The sequence below is a fragment of the Prionailurus viverrinus genome, chromosome A2 (assembly GCF_022837055.1).
Source record: "Prionailurus viverrinus isolate Anna chromosome A2, UM_Priviv_1.0, whole genome shotgun sequence".
Classification (NCBI taxonomy): Eukaryota; Metazoa; Chordata; class Mammalia; order Carnivora; family Felidae; genus Prionailurus; species Prionailurus viverrinus.
The window spans coordinates 127,382,171-127,405,070 of NC_062562.1; the positions used below are offsets into that span (position 1 = coordinate 127,382,171).

The 22,900-nt window shown below is 42.9% G+C and overlaps 1 protein-coding gene across 3 annotated transcripts in view; it reads right to left on the minus strand.

The window, feature by feature from the left end:
- The window catches only part of AOAH (acyloxyacyl hydrolase), a 167,132-nt gene that overhangs the window by 98,618 nt on the left and 45,614 nt on the right, over positions 1 to 22,900 (minus strand). For all 3 annotated transcript variants that reach the window (XM_047849273.1, XM_047849272.1, XM_047849274.1), the window contains exons 6-7: positions 9,256 to 9,315; positions 4,011 to 4,081 (exon numbers count right to left, since the gene is read on the minus strand). In XM_047849273.1, coding sequence (XP_047705229.1) covers positions 4,011 to 4,081; positions 9,256 to 9,315 — 131 coding nt within the window. The remainder of the gene's footprint in view (positions 1 to 4,010; positions 4,082 to 9,255; positions 9,316 to 22,900) is intronic.

The window sequence follows — 22,900 nt, forward strand, 5'->3', positions numbered from 1 at the left end:
AACATGAGCTCTTTTTGTTATTTTGTGCAGTGGTAACAGTTATTCCAAGGATAGTTTCTAGGGCTGGGCAAACAGGAGTCAGGCATCTGCTCTTATGACATTTTAGTTTCTGGAGCCATCTCAAATCCGATCCATGGACCCTCTTCAGGTTTTCAGATTTCCAGGGACACAATATTCTACCCAATGGTCTTGTTGGCTGGAGCAGCTAATCACCCACTCGGGGACGAATGTAAAATATATTTCCAATAGAGCCATTGCTCATTACTGCCAGTTGTTGAGCTAGCAGGCTTGATCCAGTGAGCAACTGTAATTGCAGGTGAATATTATTCATTACATAATAGAGTAGCTATTCAAGTTCAAACTCCCTAAAAGCATTTCATGAAACTGGGGCATTACAACAAAAGCAACCTAGGGAGAAAAAAAGTTTCCACATGTAGCTGCCTCACAACTGAGTCCCAGGCAGCACTCCAGGGCTGGGAATGGGTCTGTTTCATATGCATGTGGCTGCATTACACGCATCCCTGCAAGATGAAATGAGAGCAGAGAAAACCAGGAAAGAATACACCATGGTTCACCTTGGTCGTGGGGATGGGGACTGACATGGTTGGAAGGAGTAGGTCATGGGGAAGAAGGAACAACTAAAAAAGGCAAGGAAAATAATGATGAACTACAGGGAATTAACATAGGATAGGATAGTCTGCCCATGTTTACGTGAAATGATCCATAGGCGGGTTAATGCATATGGAAATTAAATACAAAGAAGAGATTATTAAGAGGGGACTCTCTTGACTTGCCATTGTTACGATAAAAAATAGTATGTAGGCACTGTCAATGCTGACCAGAACAAAACAAAACGAAAACAACAAAAAACTTGATTGTCCCCATGGTAGGTAGTAGTCTGGTATCTTACACAATAAAATAGTGTCTTTTCTTGACTTATGCCCTACTAATTGCAAAGCACTGTGGTAAGTACAAGGATAAAAGTTTTGCTGAGAATGGTGTCCCTGATCTCCAGGAGCTGTGGGTATGTGGGAACCTGATGGGAAGCTGCAGTACCAGAGCTTGATGCAGGAGCAGGCACCGGTGAGCTCAGGGTACTAAGGGAGAGCCCAACGTCTAGGAGCAGAGCTGGAGAACTTCCCACGGTGGAGATACCTCACTGTATTTGGCAGGCATTAGACCAAACAGGATGCGGGCGGGAGAGGCACAGAACAGGAAGGCATTCCTGCAGGAAGGGATTCTATCAAAGGATTATCTAGTAGAAGACACGTAGGTCTTGTCTCTACCACCTGCTCACTGTGCTTAGTGGGTCAGACACTCAGTGTGCTAGAACCTACTTGCTCATCTAAAAGTAGGGCTAAGAGTCAAGGGACAGACAATTGGGTGGCTCTGAGAGTGGCCTTTGCAATCAGGCTGCCGATTCAAAGGTCAGATTTATTTATTACTAGCTCCATGACCTTGGGAAAAAGACTTTACCTCTTTAGATAGGGGACAATAATGCCATCTGCCTTGTAAAGTTGCATTGACAAGAGTTCCTGGTGCATAGACCTTACTGTCCAGTTATCCAACTTTCAGTTATTGTTATTACTGAGCCACAGGTTGTTTTGAAGAATAAATGAGGTTGCATTTAAATGTGCTTTGTAAACCATAAAGCACTGAATAAATTGTGTTCTGGTGCAAATTATATTCAAAGCACAATGATTTTTAGAAAGAAAATGCACCCTGCTTTTGCTTTTTCATAAAAGAAAAATTTCCCTTTTAAATTGGGCCAGGAAAATCCCTGGCCACAGATGCTCTTGAATTCAATTTTTCAAAGGTGGTTCAATTGAAGAGTTGTCACTTTGGGTCCTGCTGGCCCACGTTTGACATAGAAAATGCAATGATGCCTTCAGCAAGAAGGGGACAGGTGTCTCAATTCAGCAAGAGCTAGGCATGATGAAATGACTGGGGACCTGGGGAGCTGGCTGCATCTCAGCCTTCCAGCATTTTCTTTCATGTCTTCTATTTCCCCTCCACTGCCCACGTCCTGGTGCTGTGTCCACCCCTATTCATGAAAAGTCATGTTGATACTGTTTCTGGGACCCAGGCCAGCACTTTGCACAGCTGGCTTGCAGGAGCTCATGTGGGCAGATGAACCAGGAAACGTTTTTCAACTCTTGGATCTCCAAGAAGCTTTGAATATAGGTCAGAAGATAGTTTTGTCCTCTCCTGGGGAACTTTCACAGCAGAGGGAAGATGTTTAGTGGATGTAGCTGCCATGAAACTCATGAGATGAAGGATGGAGAAATGTAGGAAAAGTCATGTTGAAATTCTAACCCTGGGTCCCTGTGAATGTGACCTTTGTTTGGAAATAGGGTCTTTGTAGATATTACGAGTTAAGATGACACCATTAGGCTGGACCCTGATCCAATATGACTGCTGTTCTTATAAAAGGAAAAGGTGGACAAACAGGGGAGATGGCCATGTAGGCCATGTAGATTGAGTGTTGCACCTGCAAGCGAAGGCACACCAAGGATTGCCGGCTCCATCGGAAGCTAAGAGGCAAACTGGGGCACCTGGAGGGTTCAGTCCATTAAGCATCCGACTTTGGCTCAGGTCATGATCTCACCGTTTCATAAGTTTGAGCCCCATGATGGTCTCTGTGCTGACAGCTCAGCCTGCTTCAGATTCTGTGTCTTCTTCTCTCTCTGCTCCTCCCCCACTCACACTCTGTCTCTCTCTCAAGAATAAATAAACATTTAAAAAGTTACCAAAAGAAGAAGCTAAGAGGCAAGGAAGGATCTGACCCAGTATCTTGGAAGCAATCTCAGAGGGAGCAGAGTCTCAGAGTAGTCCCGCCAGCACCTTGCTTTCAGACTTCCAGCCTCGAGAACTGAGAGAGGATACATTTCTGTTGTTCTGAGCCATCCAGTTTTGTAGGTATATTATTACAGCTACCCTAAGAAACTACTGTAGCCTCTCAGTCCAGATATGCAGCCCAATTCATCTGCAAGCCCTCGCAAGGAGAGCCAGGCAGGACCAGATACACCTGGCTGCCGAGAGAAGCTATCTCTTTAAAACTCAGTGTCCTTCACCGTGAAATGGAATAATAACAATCTCTACTTTGTGGAATTGTGAGGACTGGATACGGAAATGTTTGCAGGCTCCATGTCCAGCGCCTACAGCAACGTCCGTGTACTATGTGACCCTCTTAGCACACCGTTCCATCTTTTAAAGTTCTGGACAGTGATTCCTATGACACCCAGCACAACCTCAGACTCAGAGTAGAGCTGGGGTATGGGATTTTAAACGGAGACAGGAGGTCGTGGGAATTCGGGACAGTGTTTTTGTTATTGTTGTTGTTTAAATGTTTGTTTTTGAGAAAGAGAGCGTAAGCGGGGGAAGAGCAGAGGGAGAGGGGACAGAAGACGCGAAACGGGCTCTGTGCTGACAGCAGTGAGACCGACATGGGGCTTGAACCCACAGACCGTGAAATCATGACCTGAGGCGAAGTCGGATGTTCAACCTACTGAGCTACCTAGATGCCCCAGGGACAGTGTCTTTGTATTTGCAACCCTGTTCAGACACATCTGAGTCAGAGTCTTTAGGTAATAGGTTGCACCCTGTGATAAAATGGTCCCTTTCTAGCCTCATGAGTGCCTTGCACTAAAGATGTTGAGTCCCTTCCATGACGAGTTGCCAGCCTTGACTGTGTCTTACACAGAGAGGAGGGGCTGTCGCCACATGCAGCACGGGTGTGCACCAGGCTGCCCAGAAGTTTCACGGGTCACAGCCCAGGATAGAAGTCAGGCCTTAAGGTTCAAAGATAACTACTATGCAGTGTATTTCAGAAATGATTTGTTCAGAGCTCATTTGTCCTTTAGTCTCTGTACAAGTCATGAGCAACAAACACTTTCCCCTTCAGGAAGACGCTTTTAACATCTGGCGATCATTTCAGTCACTGGAAAATAGAGACAACCAAAGATGCCATCTCATGCCAATACTTGGGGAGATAGAAATAGTATACATACAATTTAATCTTCTGACAGATCTTGGCCAAAAACGGGAGGGAACAAATATCAGCACTGCTTCTGGAATATTTCTGGAGAGAAAAAAAAGATGACAAAAAAGTTGCTTAGTTCAAGGAATGGCCCCACAACTTGTAAAGGCCCTTCTTCTCCCGCCGGCCCTCTAGTCTGGATTTCTGGACCCTCTTTCCTTCAGAAACTGGGCCATTGTATTTAACTTAATTTACTTCTTGTTTCTGTGCCCACACTCCATATTCACTCCGTCTCTGTGCCTTTGTTCTTGCTGGGGGCTCAGCCTGAAGGCTCCCCCTTCCTCACACAGCCAGCCACTCCTACCTTCACGTACCCTCCACCTCCTCCCTAGAGGATCTGGCCCCTCGTGGTCCATCCCACTTGGGCAACAACATTCCTCTCCCTCCTTGTACTCAAGGGCTTTGGGAAAGGGTTTGAAACAAAGAACATTTTCAAATAGAATAAGCCCAGGCTATTAGGAGAGAAAATAAAGACTAATGGGGAGACATGGCTTGGGGAGAAGGAAGAAGGAAGTCCCCTTTCCTTGGGGCGGGGGTGGTGGGCAGGAAGTGGGGGCAGGTGAGGTGTGCAGATGAAATTCCTCAAGCTTCCTGAGCAAGGGATTTCAGACAGCAGTTTCCAGAACTCTCTAGCTGTGGGACAAATTAAAAGCCCTGGCTTTTCACTGGGTGGTACTCTTACAGTGATTGTGGTTTCCATGATGTTTTCCTCAGATGAAAGAAAAAGACAACACGGTAGAAAAGTTAGAAAGTAGCGTTTATCAGTGAAGGAGGAGAGATCATTGATTTTGCCAGCCTACAGAGTCCTTCAGGTGGCTATGAGTTGTATCAATGGTGTTGGTGATATATTAACCCTGGCAGAGGAGAACAAGGCAACCTCCTTTTCACATTATAAATGAAGTTTTTAAGTATCTTTGTGAAGTTTGCCTAACTTTCTAGGATGAGAGAAACAATCCTGATTGGTGCCTCCATCTATATGCACGACACGGAGACAGAAGAGGCTGTCCTTGTCCTCACTGCAGTCACCGTCTAGTGGGGTGGAGGGGTGAGTATCTCAGCTCTTATCATGCTTTGTGAGGTTTGCAGGGGTCTAGGCATTAACGTGGCTATCTAGGAACCCAGAGGAGGAGGCAGGAGATGAGCCAGAAGTCAAGTAGGAAGGTAGATGTTCTAGGCTTTGTGACCCAAAGTCTGGTCCACAGACTTGCCACAGGTGCAATGTGTGAGCCCCACCCTGATCTACTGAATTGGAAAGCCTGGGGTGGTTCCCTGGAACCAGTGTTTGCATAGCTTGCACAAGGTCATTCTGGTGCTCGCTGAAGTCTGCGAACCACTGCTCTAGCTCCTGGCTGATGCAAATGTGATCACCAACCAGGAGCATTGACCTTGTCTGGGAACTTTGGGAAATGCAGAGTCTCAGGCCCCACAGCAGAGTCCACCTTTCACCATGGTCCCAGGTTACTGGAGCCATCACTGAAGCAGGAGAAGCGTGGCTGCTGGCACAGGGAGCCCCCCACACGACGCCATGGGAGTATCATCATGCTGGGTGTGGCACCTCGGGGGGCGGCCGAATGTTTCACCCTGGCTGGTGTGTAGGGAGCCACGAGGACATGGTGAACCATGGAGGAAGGAGACATTAGGATAAGTCTAGGCTGCTGCACTGTGTGTTATCCTGTGGGGAATTCCTGAAGACATTAAGCAGAGAGATCACATTTGTATTTTAGAAATATAACTCTGGGGGTGAGAGGGTGTCCTGGAGGAGGTGAGCTGGGGCAGATGGACCTGTTGGCAGATAAACACCCTGAGGCCTGATCCTGGGGTTTCTAATCTCAACACTACTGCTATTTTGGGCTGAGCAATTCTTTGTTGTGGGGCTGTCCTGTGCCTTGTGGGATGTTTAGCAGTATATCTGGGGTCTAGCCACTAGATGCAAGCAGCTCCAAAATGTCCCCAGATGTTGCCAGATGTTCTCAGGGGAGGGGTTGGGAGGACAAAGTTGCCACTGGTTGGGAACCATGGTTGTAAAGATGAAAGGAGGGGGTGGTTGTGAAAAGGAGGGGTGTTCAGAAGGTTGAGTCCAGAGACCCGGCTGTAGATAGACTGTCAGACAAAAGCCAGCATAAAATTATACTGAAACATCGGTGGCAGTTTGGAAATATAGACACTTTCAGAGTTCAAAGTCAGGTTGCATTTGAATGTTCAAGCTACATCTTTTAATATTTACTTGAATCTGAAGGCCTTGGTCTAATTAACCTAATGACAAGGTAGATTTTAACACAGATGTAACCAATTCATCAAAAAAATTATATGGACAGTCTTATAATTATTGCACAAGAGGTAAAATAGAATAAAATGTTATAATTGCACAGCTGTTCACTGTCAGAATTCAACCTGAAGGCTGCAGCTGTCTTTGACATTCATTGGGGAGAAACTCAGTCTAGGATGTGGACAATAGATCATGAGGCTTGCCCAGGGACGTCTCCTACCCCCAACCCCACCCTGAACTCCTCCCATTGAGACAGAGGTTTTAATAACCCAGTCCTTTCAGTCCACGATATGGGAAAGACTAACCTCTTCTAATTTACTTGCAAAGAGGAATGAGACAGACACAGAGGGATGTTACTTCTGCAACCCTCCCTTGTAGTGTGCCAGCCCCTTCCTTTCAATTTGAACTTTGCTAGACAGAGGCAAAATGTAGGCTGTGATTGATTCAGCAATGGTTTTAAAATATTGCATCTGGCTGCACGTAATCCCATTTAAGTGAAATTCTCAATCTGGGCTGTCCCTGGGCACAGGGGTCATGTAGCATCTTCACTTAGCAATCTATTTAAACTGGTTTCTGCTTGTATCTTGAGCTTTTCCACACACCAGGGTGTTAAATGAGTACAGAACAATACACAGGGGTTGAATAAAGAAAAAATGTGGTGACTGGGGTAAACAGAAGGCCAAAGGGGAGAGAAAAACTATTCTTGCATACACAGCCAAACTGAAGTTGAATTTCTGCATGGTGAAGTACTTTGCAGCCCTTGCCATGTATTATTTTGCTTGGGTTTAATTGCACTGGGGAGGATGATTCTATTAAGTTGGTAGGTTTTCAATCAGGGATGTCATGTACAGCTGCACAGGTCGTGCACTGCACAGTTTTAATATCTACATAGCCTGTGATGTGAATGGTGCTTCCTGAAATTTAGTACTGAGGAGGTCTGGTTGAGAGCTACTGGCATAGTGGAGAAGGTAGGAACTCAGAAGTAGCTAGATATGGATTTAAATGATGGGTTTCTCACTTACTAGCTATATGGAATGAGTGAATTACTTAACATATCTGGTCTTTACTCCTCTCATCTGTAAAATGGGGTTGATAACAAAAATATTATTGATTGTGTATGAATTTTTGTGAGAATTAAATAAATTGATTCCATAACTCAGGTACTCTAAGCCCTTAGATGCTCAGTTTTCTGCCAGCCTCACTGAGATGCAGATGTTTTCTGGAACATCCCCTTCAACAATACTTAACCTCCCCCCAGTCTAACAGACTGCACTGAAATGACATGCAACCTACTGTGTGCTGCTTTCTGCATCCTAGCTGGGTCTGCAGGTATGTCAGCCATCACAGTGGAATTAATTGCAGCCAATATCATCTGAGCAGTAATTCAGAGACACTTATTTGCATTTTCTGATTCCTTTTTCCTTGATCGCTTAAATCCAGAGGGTAAATACATTGGAAGAGGTTTTTGAGGAGTTTCGTATTGTTGTTGGGTGAAAAAAAAAACCACAACTTTTCTTTTTGGCTTTTCACAAGGAATTACTGGAATCCTGCTCCATGGATTTATGCTTGCAACTCTGATGACAGAAATGAAAAATTGTAAAATCCTAATTAGCCTTTGAGCTAATGCCAAGGCAGTTTTTGCTAGTGAAGTTAACAACGCTGGGAGAGTAAGTTTCTAGAGGCATGTTGAGAAGAAGGAAAGAAGAACTGTATTGTTCTCTAGTTTTGTTTAGAGTTCTGAAGGTGGTCAAGGGTTTCATGTGGTGTTTCAATTTCTTGTTCAATGGCTTAAGCAGATTAGCTAAACTGGCTGCTGTTAGCCTTTAATTACTCACTGAATTAAATAATGATTGGCAACACAGACATTGTGATTGATTAGTTGATTGTGTAGAAATGCCCGAATAGTGCCATTCACCACGTCTCAGCCTTACATCAAAACCCATCTGTCCCCCATGAGCAGGGTTGCCAGATAAAATATTGCACTGAACATACTTACACTAAAAATTATTCACTGTTTATCTGAAATTCAAATTTAACTGAGCATCCCCTATTTTTATTTGCTAGATCTGGCAAGGCGAGCTGCAAGGGCTTTTCCTCCTCCTTATTTCTGTGTTGCCAAATCAATACCACCTGAGATGTATCGCATCAGGGTGAGTGGCGAGCAAGGTGGCGAGCAAGGTGACGAGGCAGAAGCCAAGGACGAGGGCCCGACCGTGCCTTCTCATCTCTGATGAATGCTTCCTTATTGCCGGGACCTTCAGCCTCGAGGGAAACCTGGTTCTTTAAAGGTTTTCTTTTCTGCTTCCTTTTCGCGTTGGGGCTGATTTGCATTCAGGGCCTAAGTCCCATACTTGACTCCATGATAAATGATTTAAACTAAACATGGTATTGATTGAGTGCTTGGTAAGTTCCAGGCGTGCCACACATCAGCTCTGTTGGTCCTCACACCCATGCTTTGAGAAAGGAACGCTGCTGCTGTCTCTATCTTGCTGACAGGAAAACCGAGGCTCAGCTCAAGGGCAAGTATTTAGGAAGTGGAGGGTCAGGAGGATACAGCCTCCTCCAAAATGGTCTACTGGAGAGCAGCACTCCTCAACTGTGAGTCCCAGAGGACTTCTGGCAAATGCAGGAGACAGTTTTGGTTGTCATGACTGGGGAAGGGCGTCATGGCTGCTGGCATCTAGTGGGTGGGGGGCAGGGATGCTGCTGTGATGTGCAGGAGGGTGCCCACAACAAAGGCGTAACTAGCCCCAATGTCCGTAGTGCCCAGATTGAGAAACACTACTGCGGAAAAAGGGGGAGGGGCTCACCTTCCTACCTCAACCTCACTGCAACAATGGTGGGAGCGGGCTTGGATCTGGAGTAGCCCCTGGTCTTTGGGGCACGCGAGCAGGGGTGGGGGAAGACTGATGCGTCAAGGAGAACAGAGGCATTCTCCTCAGTTGCTTACCAGAGCTGGGGACTTCTTGACAATCTGTCTCGCCTTCTCTAGTGTAAATTTCCATGGCTCCTACAAAAACAAAGTTAGACAACATTACGGCTTGTGTCTCATCTTTCCTTTCTATGTCTTTTCCAAAGTTAGGATCTTTAAAGTCTGTAAGTTTGCAGTGAAGAGATTATCCCGTACATTTGTGATAAAATAATTCACAAGAAGGCAATTTCATGCTAATAACCATCTTTATTAAGGGATTTGCTCTGTGCCAGATGCCGTGCTAAGTACTTTGCAAACACGGTCTTATTTAATTTCACAACAGCTCTGAGAGAGATGACCTTTTTATAGATGAGGAAATTGAGAAGCAGAAAAGCTAAGAAACTGGCTGATGATCGCAGCGCCAGTGTCTGGAGAGACATAGTCTGAACCTCTGCCTGCTGAGCTACTGATGTCTCTAAGTAACCGATCCTTGGGTCCGGAAGCGCCACAGCAGGAGGTGGCCAACGGTGAACCTGCGTAATGCAAGGTAACACCCTCGTCTCTTGTTCACCTCCTCTTCCAGTTCAACATCCCCGTTTTTTCACCATTTCTAGAGCATCCAAGTGCATCTTCTTAGTTTACATTGCAAGTATAAAGAGTTTGCTAACTGTGACCAGTAACAATTGTTATAGAATTCCATTTTTGTAGACTTGTGGGCAGTTTGGGGGATAAGTAGCCCTGGGGGTGAGGGGTGGGGGGGGGTCTTTGCTCCCAGCACTGCTTCCCAGAGCTTTCATGCTCCCAACACGTCCTGACCCTGCCACAGTCTTCCTCGTGCTGCTTTCTGTGACACCTGAGCATGGGTGATGGTTTGCACATCTGGGTTCAAACCCCGGCTCTGCTGTTTATTAGTTGAGCAAGTTATACTCTGAGCCCTTCGGTATCCACAGAGGTCCTTCACATGTAAGAAAGCCCTCTTGTTATCATCTGCAACATGGGAATTGATATCCACCTACCTCATAAGGGTGCTGTGAGGATGATGGGACATCATTCATGTAAAGCCCTAGGCCAGAGCCTTCCCCAGTAATCCCCAGCTCAATAATTGATAAGTTGGTTAGGAAACTTTGGTCTTTCAGCCCTAGATTTCCCCTTATCCTAATCGATAAGGAAGCTGGATTAGGGAAGAGTGTCATGGTTCTTACTGCAGGAAACTGAGGACATTGTCCCTGCATTTAAGCAGAAAGAATAGGTACCAGGAGCACCTGGGTGGCTCAGTCAGTTGAGCATCTGACACTTGGTTTCATCTCAGGTCACGATCTCACAGTTTGTGAGTTCAAGCCCCATCATGGGCTCTGTGCTGACAGCACAAATCCTAATTGGATTCTCTCCCTGCCCCCCACTCTCTCTCTGCCCCTACCCCCTCTCAAAATAAATAAATAGCCATTTAAAAAGAAAAAGAAAAAAAAAGGTACTGAAATGGGACCTTGGAGGTGGCTACCAGCAGGAGAGGCCTCTTGGGAGATGTGACCATTGTTGCTAATGCATGTTCAGGACTTGTGTCCCTACTTGACTCTGTTGTGGATTCTTCCCTCCTGGGAGACACCTTCTTCCATTACAGAGCTCCGTAGTATTCTGAAGACCTCAGCCATGCTGGGTGAACGTGGGCAGAGGAATGAACGCTCAGTGTGAACTTGGGTTGGAATGGATTTTCCAGCAGGGGCTTCAGGAAGGAAGGTAGCAAAGCCAGCCACAGCACAGCCTCTCCGGGCTGGCTCTGAAACACTCTCCCTGGCTTCTGCCCCAAATCACACTCCTCCAGCTCACGTTCAAAGGATGGCAAACCATGGCTCTTGTGTCAGAGGCAGCAGGACCGCTGACATCTAAGAGCGCATGTTAGCTACTTGAGAAAGGAGGCTGCTCTCCAGGTCAGTCTGGTCACCAGGACGCTCTCGTACAATGTATGTTTCTTAAAACATTGAAACGCTAACGTGTCGGTTGGTGAACAATTGTGCCCCTGAGCCCTTGAGTGTCCCCACCACAGGTCTGGTCGTTCAGCCTCTCCCTAGGACTCCCTAGACTTCCTTAGGATCAGTTCACAAAGGGTCAAAGTTGTGGTACAGTCTTATTGGCACCTGCAGACTGGGCTCCATCACCACACCCAGCGTCCACTCTGATCGGCTGACAATAGGGACAAAACAGACCATTGAAATCCTCACTTTAAAAACATAGATGCATGAATGCAATGTTGGCTTTTTCTGGAAATTCTGACAAATCCTGGAAACTCTCTGGAAAGTCAGCATCTCGGGCAGAGATCTAAGCATCTCGGACACTAGATCTAAGTGCAAGTTTCTGTTGTGGTGCCCTTTCTTGGCTGCTCTCGTTAGCCTAAAAGTCATTCTCTGCGATACTGAAACATGCTGTTGGTGCCCCTCTGCCTTAATTACATGCCCTCTGCTTCTCTGCCTTGGAAATACCTCTTTTGTTCTAAAGCCCAGCTCAAGCCTAATACAGTCCTTGCTACATGCTAGGTGCTCAACACATATAGAAATAAAAAGTGAAAGAAAATAGTTATGATATTATGTTAACCCAGGAAAACAGGCTACTAGATTTTACATGCACAGAAGAAAAGTCTTGCAAAGAAATTTGCCATCATACTTGTGAGTGACAACTTTTTCCTTTTGGTTCTTTGTGTTTTCTAAATTTTCAATAATGAGCACAAATTCAGCAATAAATGCTTTGTAAAGAAGAACTCAATATATGTTGCCCTGTTTCTTACTGAAACAAAACAAAAATATGCTTCCAGCATAGAGATGCAGTGAGTGACCCTGGAGATCTGGTGGTGAAGAGACATTCCTGCTCTCCCAGAGTTGCCAGTCTGGTGAGGAGACAGACCAGGAATGAGCATTGCAAGTGCAAGGGGCCAGAGAGATGGCCTTGGCAGAGTCTTCATAGGACAAGCTGCTTGGATCCCCTTCAGAGACGTAATCTGAGTTTCATCCAGCTCAGTTCTCTGAGGGGATCAATGTGTAGTGAGGGACAAAGACAAGCAATCCAAACAAACAAACAAAAAGCCAAGTGGCAAGTGCTTCACCAAATGCCTTCTGACCCCCTAGTGCTGTGAGTGACGATGCTTCTGGGGTTGCCCCTGGGAGCCCGAGGGCAGGTTCACCTAGACTGGCTCAACCAGAGCACCACTTTCTTCCACAGTTCAAGTGCATAAATGCCAACACAGAAAAGAGAATCTAGATACCAGGCCTGATCTTTTTCCCCCAGAAGAAAATGGATGTAAGGATTCAAAGACATTTGGAAAAGCTCATTTTTTGCTTGTCATTATGATAGGCAAATGGGCAAATTGTTAGCAATGTGCAAATGAAGATAATTGCTATCTCTCCCCGGTAACCTTTCACTGTTGGCAATGTACAGCTTAAGGCATCGTTTCTAAAGTATGAAGACCACTCTTCTGTCCTCTGAAAAATTAAAACTCCAGAATGCAGATACAACTGTAATTGGGGGTTGGAGAGAGAACTTGTGAATAGATGGTGAGCTGCTTATAAAACTTTGCTGGTTGGAAGCCATACTGGTGTTTATGACTCGGCTAGAGCAATCTTCTGAGGCATGGGCAGATTCTCCATCAACAATGAGGGGCTTGGTTCTGAAGTGCTCATTTGATCCTGAAATTTTTATGGTTAACTCCTTCCAGTTTCTCATTACTTTCTCCCTCTGGTTTTAGTGTCCCCCTTATTCCCACTTCAAATTCCCTTCAGGGTCTATTTAACATCCTCATGAGTGGGTTACCAAGGAGGCCCTCACATCGGCTTACAAGATATAAGCCCTCAGCATGGAAGCTTAGAATCTGAAGAACCATGGATACGTATATTGGATTTCTTTACTCAAGAACTTGGAAAATTCCAAGGACAATAGGGCATGGTGTCGTAGTAGGCTACAAGAACAGAGAGGCTGACCATCTGCAACATCATCAGAGCACATAGGAACACAAATCTATGGTAGTTCACGGAACACTTTCGTCTAGAATGATTTAAGTGTTCCTCCAAACCAGAGCCAGCCCAAAGTCTTCAGACAAGAGGAGAGGCTTGGTAACTACTGATCTTCAGTGGAAGATATTTAAATATCTAGTAGGTCATGGTCTCCGTTGTTATTTTCTATTTGAAATGCATTTGGACTCTAGAGTGTTTGTGGGTGTGAATGCTAGCTTTGCCATTTACTAGTTGTGGGACTTTGGGCAAGGTACTTAAGCACTCCAAGCCTCACTTTCCTCATCTGCAAAATGGGGATCATAACAGCATTTGTGTGTGTGACTATTGAACAAAATAGCACTTGGAATAGTGCTTTGCATATAGTAAGCATGGCATTAGTGTTAACAATTGACATATTTATTTTGGGTTGTTATGCCACCAACACATAGCTGGAAAAATTACAGTAATTACAACATCAGCCTCCAAAAATGTATGCTATTGTTTCCATGATCTTGAAAGCCACCCTGAGAGGAAAGCATTATTTTTCCCTTTTACAGATGAGAAAACAGAGAAGAGAGGTTACATATTGTAACCATGGTCATTCTGCAAGCAGAGCTAATGGTACTGAAGTCTCTAGGCTCCAACTCCTTTCCCACCATTGCCACACTGTTTTCTAAGAATGAAATAAGCCCAAATTTTAACACAGGCAAGGAAATTTGACTTCTAAAATTTCATTGAGGCTTAAGGGAATGGCAAGGGAAATTCACATGGAATGTGGATGGTTTAACACAAAGGATCACATGGTCAGGGGAGAGAACTGATTCTGTATACCAGGGACCTACGCACCTGCGGTGAAACTCATGTACAAGCATAACAGCCAGCATGTGACTGATAGTGAAAGAGAAAGAAATAGACGTTCAGTCAGTCATTACTTTGTGCAATCATTCATTCTATTCATTCATTCCACAAACACTTATTGTTTGTCTATGTTGTGTGACATATTACATACTAGAGATGTAATAGTGAATGAGACATAATCTTCTCAACAAGGGTGTTATAACCTGGGAGAGAAGATCGGAAATAAGATGTAATTAGAATACAATGTAGCAAGAGTTAAGTAATAATTATTATTATTCCTATTTTATAGATGAGGTAAATTAAGTCTTAGAGTGGATAAAGTTCAAAGTCACAGAGCCAATGAGTGGCACAATCCAGATTCAGTTCAGACCCTTTTGGCACAAAACCCATGCTTTTAATCCCCCTCTGGGGGACGTTAATAGGTATGCTAGACAAGAAAGTTGTTTTAAGTTAAAAAAGTTTGGGAAATCTACGAACTCCTCTGAGAGAGCCATAACACACATTAGTATTTTCAAGGCTTTCAGCCACTTTGTGGTAAGAAGTACTATGTAGAAAAGCATTTCCCAAACATTTAAATGTTTCAGCCAAAGCATAGCATTGTATTGTCTACGGTAGGGGAAAATGTAAACAAGATAGCATATCGGGGATTCTCCAGAATTCAGTATAATTTCTCTTGACATTTTGGGAGTATTGGTGAATTGGACAAGACATATTCATTAATTGGGTCTTCTCAGGTTTTGTGATGTTAAGGAATTAAATTCTGGTACACTTAGGAGTGAAGGAAGTAAAGAGAAATAGTATTTTTAGGCACAAGTTTCTACCCTGAATAATTTTTAGTGATTGTGTTCTCTACTATCAATTATAGCAGCAGTAGATTTAAAAATTACAGAAAGTGCCTTTTGTTCACTTCACACTTTTGACAGCAGTGACAGGTTCCCACAAAGGAGAAAGCCCCTGGGAAGTGAAATGAAGATGTTAGATGCGTGTTTTTTATTGTCCAAGAGCAGGCATTATGCAGGGGTGGGGAGGTGTTGAGGGTGGGGGAAGATCACTGATCTATTCGGATCTTTTCTAAAAGTTCATTAGGACAGGTTTCTCCACACCTCTAAATTTAATTGTATAAGTTGATTCACAAAAGGAGCCAGATTTGAGAGAAGCTCTCTCCAAGGATTTGACCACCCACTAGAGGCAGTGAGTACATAAATAACTGCCGAGTAAGGCAGACTAGTAGAGCCAAGAGAAAGGGGGGAAAAGTGCTTTGAGGTGACTTCAATTCAGTAAAAAGACAAAGGCAGGAAGCTCCTCTGTTTGTAAGGTTTTATCAAATAGTGTCATATCTGGCTTTTGGGTAGGATTTGCTCATCTATTATTGTATCTACATTCCGCTGTATCCTACAGTGGCTATTTTCCAATATGTAGGATAAGGCACACCAAAGCCCAATTTGATTTTCATGTTCTGACAATTCCCAGCTCTGAAGGGCATTTATGATTTCTAGATGTGTGGAAAGAATGAAGTCAGTTCAGCCCACTTTCTTCTTCCAGGGACAAGAGGGAGGGAAGGAAGGAAGGGAGGAAGGGAAGAAGGAAGGGAGAGAGGGAGGGAGGAAGGGAGGAAGGAAAATGTAAAAGAAAAAAGCCACTATATTTAAATCCATTCCCTTTGATCACTGAATATCTCTTCCTCATACTCATTTTACCATTAGCTAAATGTTTCTCTTTCCTATTAGTACCATCAATATATTTAATCATACTATCCACATCCTTTCCCCAAGACAACACCTTTTTAAACAGCATTATTTTAAATGGCACTCTTCCCATCCCAATATTTTTTCCCCCTGACATTATTTTCATTGATTTTACCACCATCACCTCCAGCAGCGTCAATGTGCACAGACAGAGGTTCTTTCTTCAATGCTGCCACGTCTGTGCCCAGGCATTGTCTATGCTGCATCTCTACAATTTATACCAACTCAGCCAGGCAGGGATTAACAGTTCTCATCCCACTTTAGAGATAAAAAGTCAAAGAGCCAGTGCTGGAATTGTCCAAGGCTTCACAACCAACACTTTTGTTTCATTTTGACTGTTTCTTCCCTAGTGTCTGTGTATGTGAGGAAGCTCTCCAGCGCTAGACTCTATGGGCTGTTCTTATTACAGGAATTGGCCTACTTTTTAACCCCATGATTTCTAGCAAATTATTGGGTTAGTTAGATAGTGAGTGTGGTTCAGTCATTGGGTTGTTTTAGGCCAATTGTTTTGCAACATACTCCATTATTATTATTATTGTTGTTGTTGTTGTTTGACTATTATTCTGTTTGCATTCAGGTTGCTAGATAAGTCTTGCCCAAGGTTTCACAATTAATTTGTGTTAGTTTTCTACTTTGCTTAAAGCAAGACAAATTTACTATTTCCTAGCGTGGAGGTCAGAAGTCTGGAATGAGTCTGAGGAAGCTAAAACCAGGTGCCAGCTGGGCTAACAGTCTGTAGTTTCCAGGGGGAATCTGTGGCCTCCGCATTGTCTAATGGCTGCACCCCCTCCTTAGCTGATGGCCTCATCACTCTACTTCTGTTGTCATATTTTCTTCTCACATTCTGACCCTCCTCCCTCTCTCTTATAAGGAAGGACCCTTTTAATTACATCAGGCTGATCCAGATAATCCAGGATAATTTTCCCTCATTTACCGGTCTTTAACTTAATCACACCTGCAAAGTCCCCTTTTCCATGTAATGTAACATTCACAGATTCTGGGGATTATGACGTGGACCTCTTTGGAGGGGGAGCATTGTTCTGTGCACTATAGTGTTCATTCAACACATACTTATTAAATGATTAATGAGTACAGTGAGTTGTGGTGGGCTTTGGGGAAATTGCAGGGAAAAGCATGTGTTTGGGGAATAAAACAGCTAGGTTATCTGTTCTCATGGAGTTTATATCTTAGAGCAGATGTTAAACAATAATTTTACGATTATGTAGTATAATGTACAATTGTTTGATTATAACTGTAATACATTCTGAAAGGAGGAGGTATGATGAAAGACAAGAAGTTTGGAGGGTCTGGCTTAAGTTAGGGCATCAGGAATAGCTTCTTAGAGGAAATGACTTGTGAACTGAGTTCTAAAGTGGGTGACTAATTAGATGAAGACGAGGGTCAAGAGTGGATATTGGGAGACCACTGATTAAAACCTTAATATTTAACATATCTTTCAGAACTGTTCGAATTCACTAGTCTTTCTTTTTCTTCCTTCCTTTCCTTTCTTTTCTTTGTTCCTTCCTTCCTTCCTTCCTTCCTTCCTTCCCTCTCTCCTTCCTTTTCTTTCTTTCTTTCTTTCTTTCTTTCTTTCTTTCTTTCTCTTTCTGTCATTAACTTTTCTTGAGCTTAGGGAAGAAAGAAGCATATGATGAAAAAAGAAATACTTATTTTTAAAAATTTTTTAAAGTAGGCAAAGAACACTTTCAAATCTTGAATACCATATAAGCATCTTTCTTAGGATCATTTCTTCTACTTATCAGAAAAGGAAATTAAAAAAAAATTAGTGTTTATTTACTTTTGAGAGAGAGAGAGAGAGAGAGAGAGAGAGAGAAAACACAAGTGGGGGAGGGGCAGAGAGAGAGGGAGACACAGAATCCTAAGCAGGCTCCAGGCTCCCAGCTGTCAGCACAGAGCCCAATGACAACAGGGGCAAGGCCGGGGATGGGGTGGGGGCGGGGAAGCAGTGGAGGAGCTAGAATTCAGGAGCTTGAGATCATGACCTGAGCCAAAGTGGGACACAACCAACTGAGCCACCCAGGCACCCCTCAGAAAGGGTAATTTAAATTTGCATTATTTCTGCTATATTTTGAAGCTTTTTAAGGTCTCTATGAGTTTAATGACTGCCAGATTAGTCTTTAAGCAAGTCTAAGTAGATAAATTCTCCAAGATTCCTAATATGGGCTCACACCAAAATGCAGCATGGAATCTCTATCAAGATACCGTGAAATGCCCAGAGAAATGATTCAACAGTAGACCGTACATCCAAGCACAGCATCTAATGCCTTCCTCTGTTCTCTTAGAGTTTTAATCCTCTCAGTCTTCAGGGAGCAATTTAATTTAGTGGCCTCTGATATTTATAGCCTTTCTGTTTCTGCGATAATTTCTTATCTAATGACCTTCAAAGGGTTTTGTAGAGGCAAAAGACATAAGAGATAGTTGGAATCTCATTTAATTTTCACTTTGTTAATTATGAGAAAAGGATCAGTATTTCCTCCTACAATTTTGGTTCTTTGATCTTCTTTTTCTGTAAACTAATTGTTTGTGGACTTTTCTCGACTTTTTTTCTTTTCAATTTTATATAAGCTCTTTGAATTATGGAAAAATAACTTTGTGTGGCATATTACAAAAACATGTTCCCGGGGCGCCTGGGTGGCGCAGTCGGTTAAGCGTCCGACTTCAGCCAGGTCACGATCTCGCGGTCCGTGAGTTCGAGCCCCGCGTCAGGCTCTGGGCTGATGGCTTGGAGCCTGGAGCCTGTTTCCGATTCTGTGTCTCCCTCTCTCTCTGCCCCTCCCCCGTTCATGCTCTGTCTCTCTCTGTCCTAAAAATAAATAAAAACGTTGAAAACAAAAATTAAAAAAAAAAACCCATGTTCCCAGTTTACCATTTTTTTAACTTTGTGTATGGCAGGTTTTTTATTAGTCACATGTATTCATATTTCCCTTTGCAACTTTTGTGTCACAAATTACAAATAAAATTGCTTAGATTTTTCTTCTTTTATGGTTCCATTTTTAATGATTCAAACTTTAATTCATTTGGGATTTACTTTGCTATAAGAAATAAACATTGAGCTTAAATTTTATTTCCAAATGGCTGGTCTTTAGTTCCACTGAGTGAATAAACTAGTGTTGTACCACTGATCTGAATGTTATTTTTATCAAAAACAAGAATGTGTTTGGGTTTATTTTTAGGCAGTATATTCTGTTCCTCTTTAGACTGACTCTTCCACATCTAGAAGGCCATATTCCCCTGTCATTTATCTCATTGTTCAAAATCTCCTGAGATGTTTAAATAGGAATTTTAAAAACATTGCCAAATAACTCCACAACAGACAATTTGCTTGAATATTGATTTCTCCTCTGTAAAATTAGGATAATAAAATAAGCTTGCAACTGTGTGGAAGGACTTTAGATGCTATATGACAAGTACCTAGGCCAGCTTTTGTTATGTGTGTCACAACTTAAATTGTGTTTGCCATTTCCTTTTATTTTTCAGCCCCTAATGTGTGTCTGTCACACAATGGGGGCTTAGTAAAGGTATATTGCGAGAATAGAAGAATGACTGTGTATGCCTAAAAACCTATCAATTTCACCCAAGACCCTTTTGACCCTAGTACCATTTCTGATTTCAGTTGTCAAAGATATGATTGTCTTCTGGGCACAAATATGGGTTTATTAAGGGAGGTAGTCTGCAAAACTTTATTAACTCTTCCAGAGTATTGAGGTAGTACACACACAAGAATACCCTGAAATTGTAAGTTACTCTTTCCCTGGAATATATGTTCCTTTCACAAGCAACATTTGATTGTCTAATATTTTGCCAAGTCACAGTTAAAGATCAGCCATCATTCAAGAAGGAACTTTCTTTAACCTGAAACTGATGATCACAAAAATGGCTTCTTTATTATTTAATATTTTGTTTTCCCCTAAGCTTGGACATGTGAGAAGACACTCATATTATACAAAGTTATGATGGAGAACAGAGGAAGAGCAAATATAAGCTGGAGAGGTTGACCAGACAACCAAATAGGAAGAGAAGCTTAGTTATTTCTATTTAGTTTAGGCTTTGAGATATTAATTTGCTAGAATTGAGCATGACAGTAGCCATGGAGGCTCCAATGTAGTGATGATGACAGAGGAAGTAATTTTTTTCTCTTGTTTCCTTTTTTTTCCTTTTTTTCCTATTAAACTGAGAGCGCTGAATTTATTTTTAAATTCTGTAAACATACTCCTCCCCCCAAAAAGGCAAGTCATAATTATAATGTTGGGAGGATAAAGGCAGACTTTAGAGACTTGGGTCTTATAAAACAGAGATGGAGTAGAGAAGTTTACCTAAATACACACACACACACACACACACACACACACACACACACCACCATATTGGACAAAATGGGACTCACTCAAAAAGTTTGGGGAAGATTAGATAACACATTTAGAAGCACAGTGTGAGCTCACAGAGCTAACTAAGCTCATCATTATGAACAGAAGGGCACTGTTGATTGTACCGAGTGAAATTTAGTGATTCATGAATCTTAGAAAATGTTCAACTTCCTATCCATTTTTAATCTTTCCTAAGCCTTACTACCTGAGATTTTCAATTAAAAGAGACACCAGATGTTTTATTCTACACTTAATGTTTAAAAAATTAAAGTAAGTTCCTGGGATCAGCTTTATTTCTCAGTTGAACAACAAGAATTTGTCATGTGACACTTTCTCATAAAAAGAGTGCAAACTTCCTCCTCTTCAAACCCTTTTATGTCAGCTTCATGGTAATTTGGGTCCCAAGGAAGCATGAATTCCCTGTCTATGCATACACCCCCACACACTCAGCATTGGAGAGCTCTGGTTCCAGCAGCAATCAGACTCACCCTGGAAAAGCCATTTCAAAGTCGGGATTGCTTTCCTAAGGCAATGGTTCTCCCTCACAGTGGTTTATTTTATTATTTTTTAAAATAATTTTTAACTTTTATTTATTTTTGAGAGAAAGAGTGTGTGGCTGCGTGCCCGTGTGGGGAAGGGACAGAGAGAGAGAGGGAGACAGAATCTGAAGCAGGCTCTGCACTATCAGTTGAAAACCCTACATGGGGCTTGAAGTCACGAACCGTGAGATCATGACCTGAGTCGAAGCTGGATAATTAACCAACTGAGCCACCCAGGTGCCCCTAAAATAATTTTTAAAATTGGTTTTAATATGGTGTCTGCATTAGAATCACCATTTGTGCAAGATGAGACAGGGAGATGAAGACAAATGAGAAATAACTGGGAAGTTTTTCATGGCTCAAAGATGACATCATTGATAGATGTCATCATTGATAGACTTAAAAAAAAGATCATAATTGTATTTCATGTTTAACCCCAAATAAACTTTATGTAGTGCTTATTTGAAACAATATTTTATTTTTACATTGGAGTATGTTTAAGGTATGTGTTAGCATATTTACATTTTACTTATATTTATGAATTTTTGTATTTGAAATGTATTAAATACTCCGATTTACTGATTTCAAGTACTTAAAATATATTATGTGAAATAAATAGCAAAGTATCCTGAAATTTTACTCCATATCTGAATGACTCTTCAGCTTGGCATCAGCAGCGCTTCCTATCTGCCCCTTGTCTACATTTCCAGCCTCCCTCCCCCATCCCTCTCCCAGGGATAAATATGTCTATCTATGTTTCCTTTCCCAAATAGAGCTCGATCTGGCTACCTCTCTTCCTTTGCTTGAGACCCCTTGTTCTACCTGTGGTGTTTACATTGAACAAGCACAACTGGTAGAATGGAATCTTAAAGCAAATTCATTCTTGACTCCCCCTCCCACTGCCTCACAGAACTTTAAATGGGTTGGAGGCCCTGGGGAAATAAAGAGAATCTATCTCCACTAGAGCACACACTCTGAATATAATTCTCTTTTAATGTAGATCAAAGTGATGTGAAGTAGGTCTTGAGTATGCCTTTGAGATATCTGTGAATGTAGCATGTCCCTGCAGCTCAGGGGTGGTTAGGAAGGGCGTCTGCTGCATGATGTAGGGTGTGCCTTGAGGATCTCAGTGTTAGGGGACCCAGGAGCGAACAACATAAAGCCGAGGAGGCTCCACTCTTGACCCAATGGGTGCACTCTAACACTGATCTAACAAAGATGATTCAAGGTACACATGAAGGAACCACGTTCAATTTTCAGTGTCCAATTCCTGCTTATGCACACACACACATGCACATTCCAGCAGCAGGCAATGCCTTGTTTTGTATGCAAATGTAAAGGAGCATTTAATAATCCCCTCAAAGTAGGTAACACAAAACCATCTGGGTGGTCTTTACCATGCAGTCAGCAATTTTCTTCTTTCTGTTCCTTTCCTATCCTTGTCTTGTCCTCCTTTCCACCTCCCCTCACCTCCCCCACCCCCGCCCCAATCCTGGTGCCAGCTGAACACTATAGATTGTTTCTTGCTCAGTTAATCATGGATGGCGTTTGTCATTTTGAGAACACAGTAGATAAAGGTATGAGCCGTGGCTAAAGGATTGGCAAAAACTGGGCTTGGAATGTCAACTGCACTGTAGATGATGAATAGGCAGTTTGCTGAGATCCCTAAATGTGATTCCACTTTTACTTTTGATCCTACCAACATCAGACTCCATTGCTCTGCACTGCTAGGTTCTGCCATGCCAGCTCCCTGGAGCAGAAAGGCCTCCTTCTTCCCTCCACCCTGCAGCATGCATTTCACAGGGGCAATGGCTCCTGTCACTTCATTTGTATTTTACCGGAATCGGAAACACATGCAAAGCAGGATACAAGCAGAGTCTTGCGTGTGAGGAATTACTGGCCCAGGAGCAGTGGTTCAATTAAAAGTAACTATACCCCAGGAGTAGCAGTGAGGCCTAGAGCACCATGGGGAAGAACTTGGGCTTTCAAGACAAACAGGCCCAGGGCTGAATCCTTTTATTGTCACTTATTAGCTGTGTAATCTGTTAATTTCTTCTCTTCTCAATTTCCTTATCTGTAAAATAGACCCCTACCCCGCAAGAGCACTGTTGAATGAGATCACATGCATCAAGGTTAGTGCTGATGGATTATCCAGATACCAGGCATGTGCCTTGCACAATGGA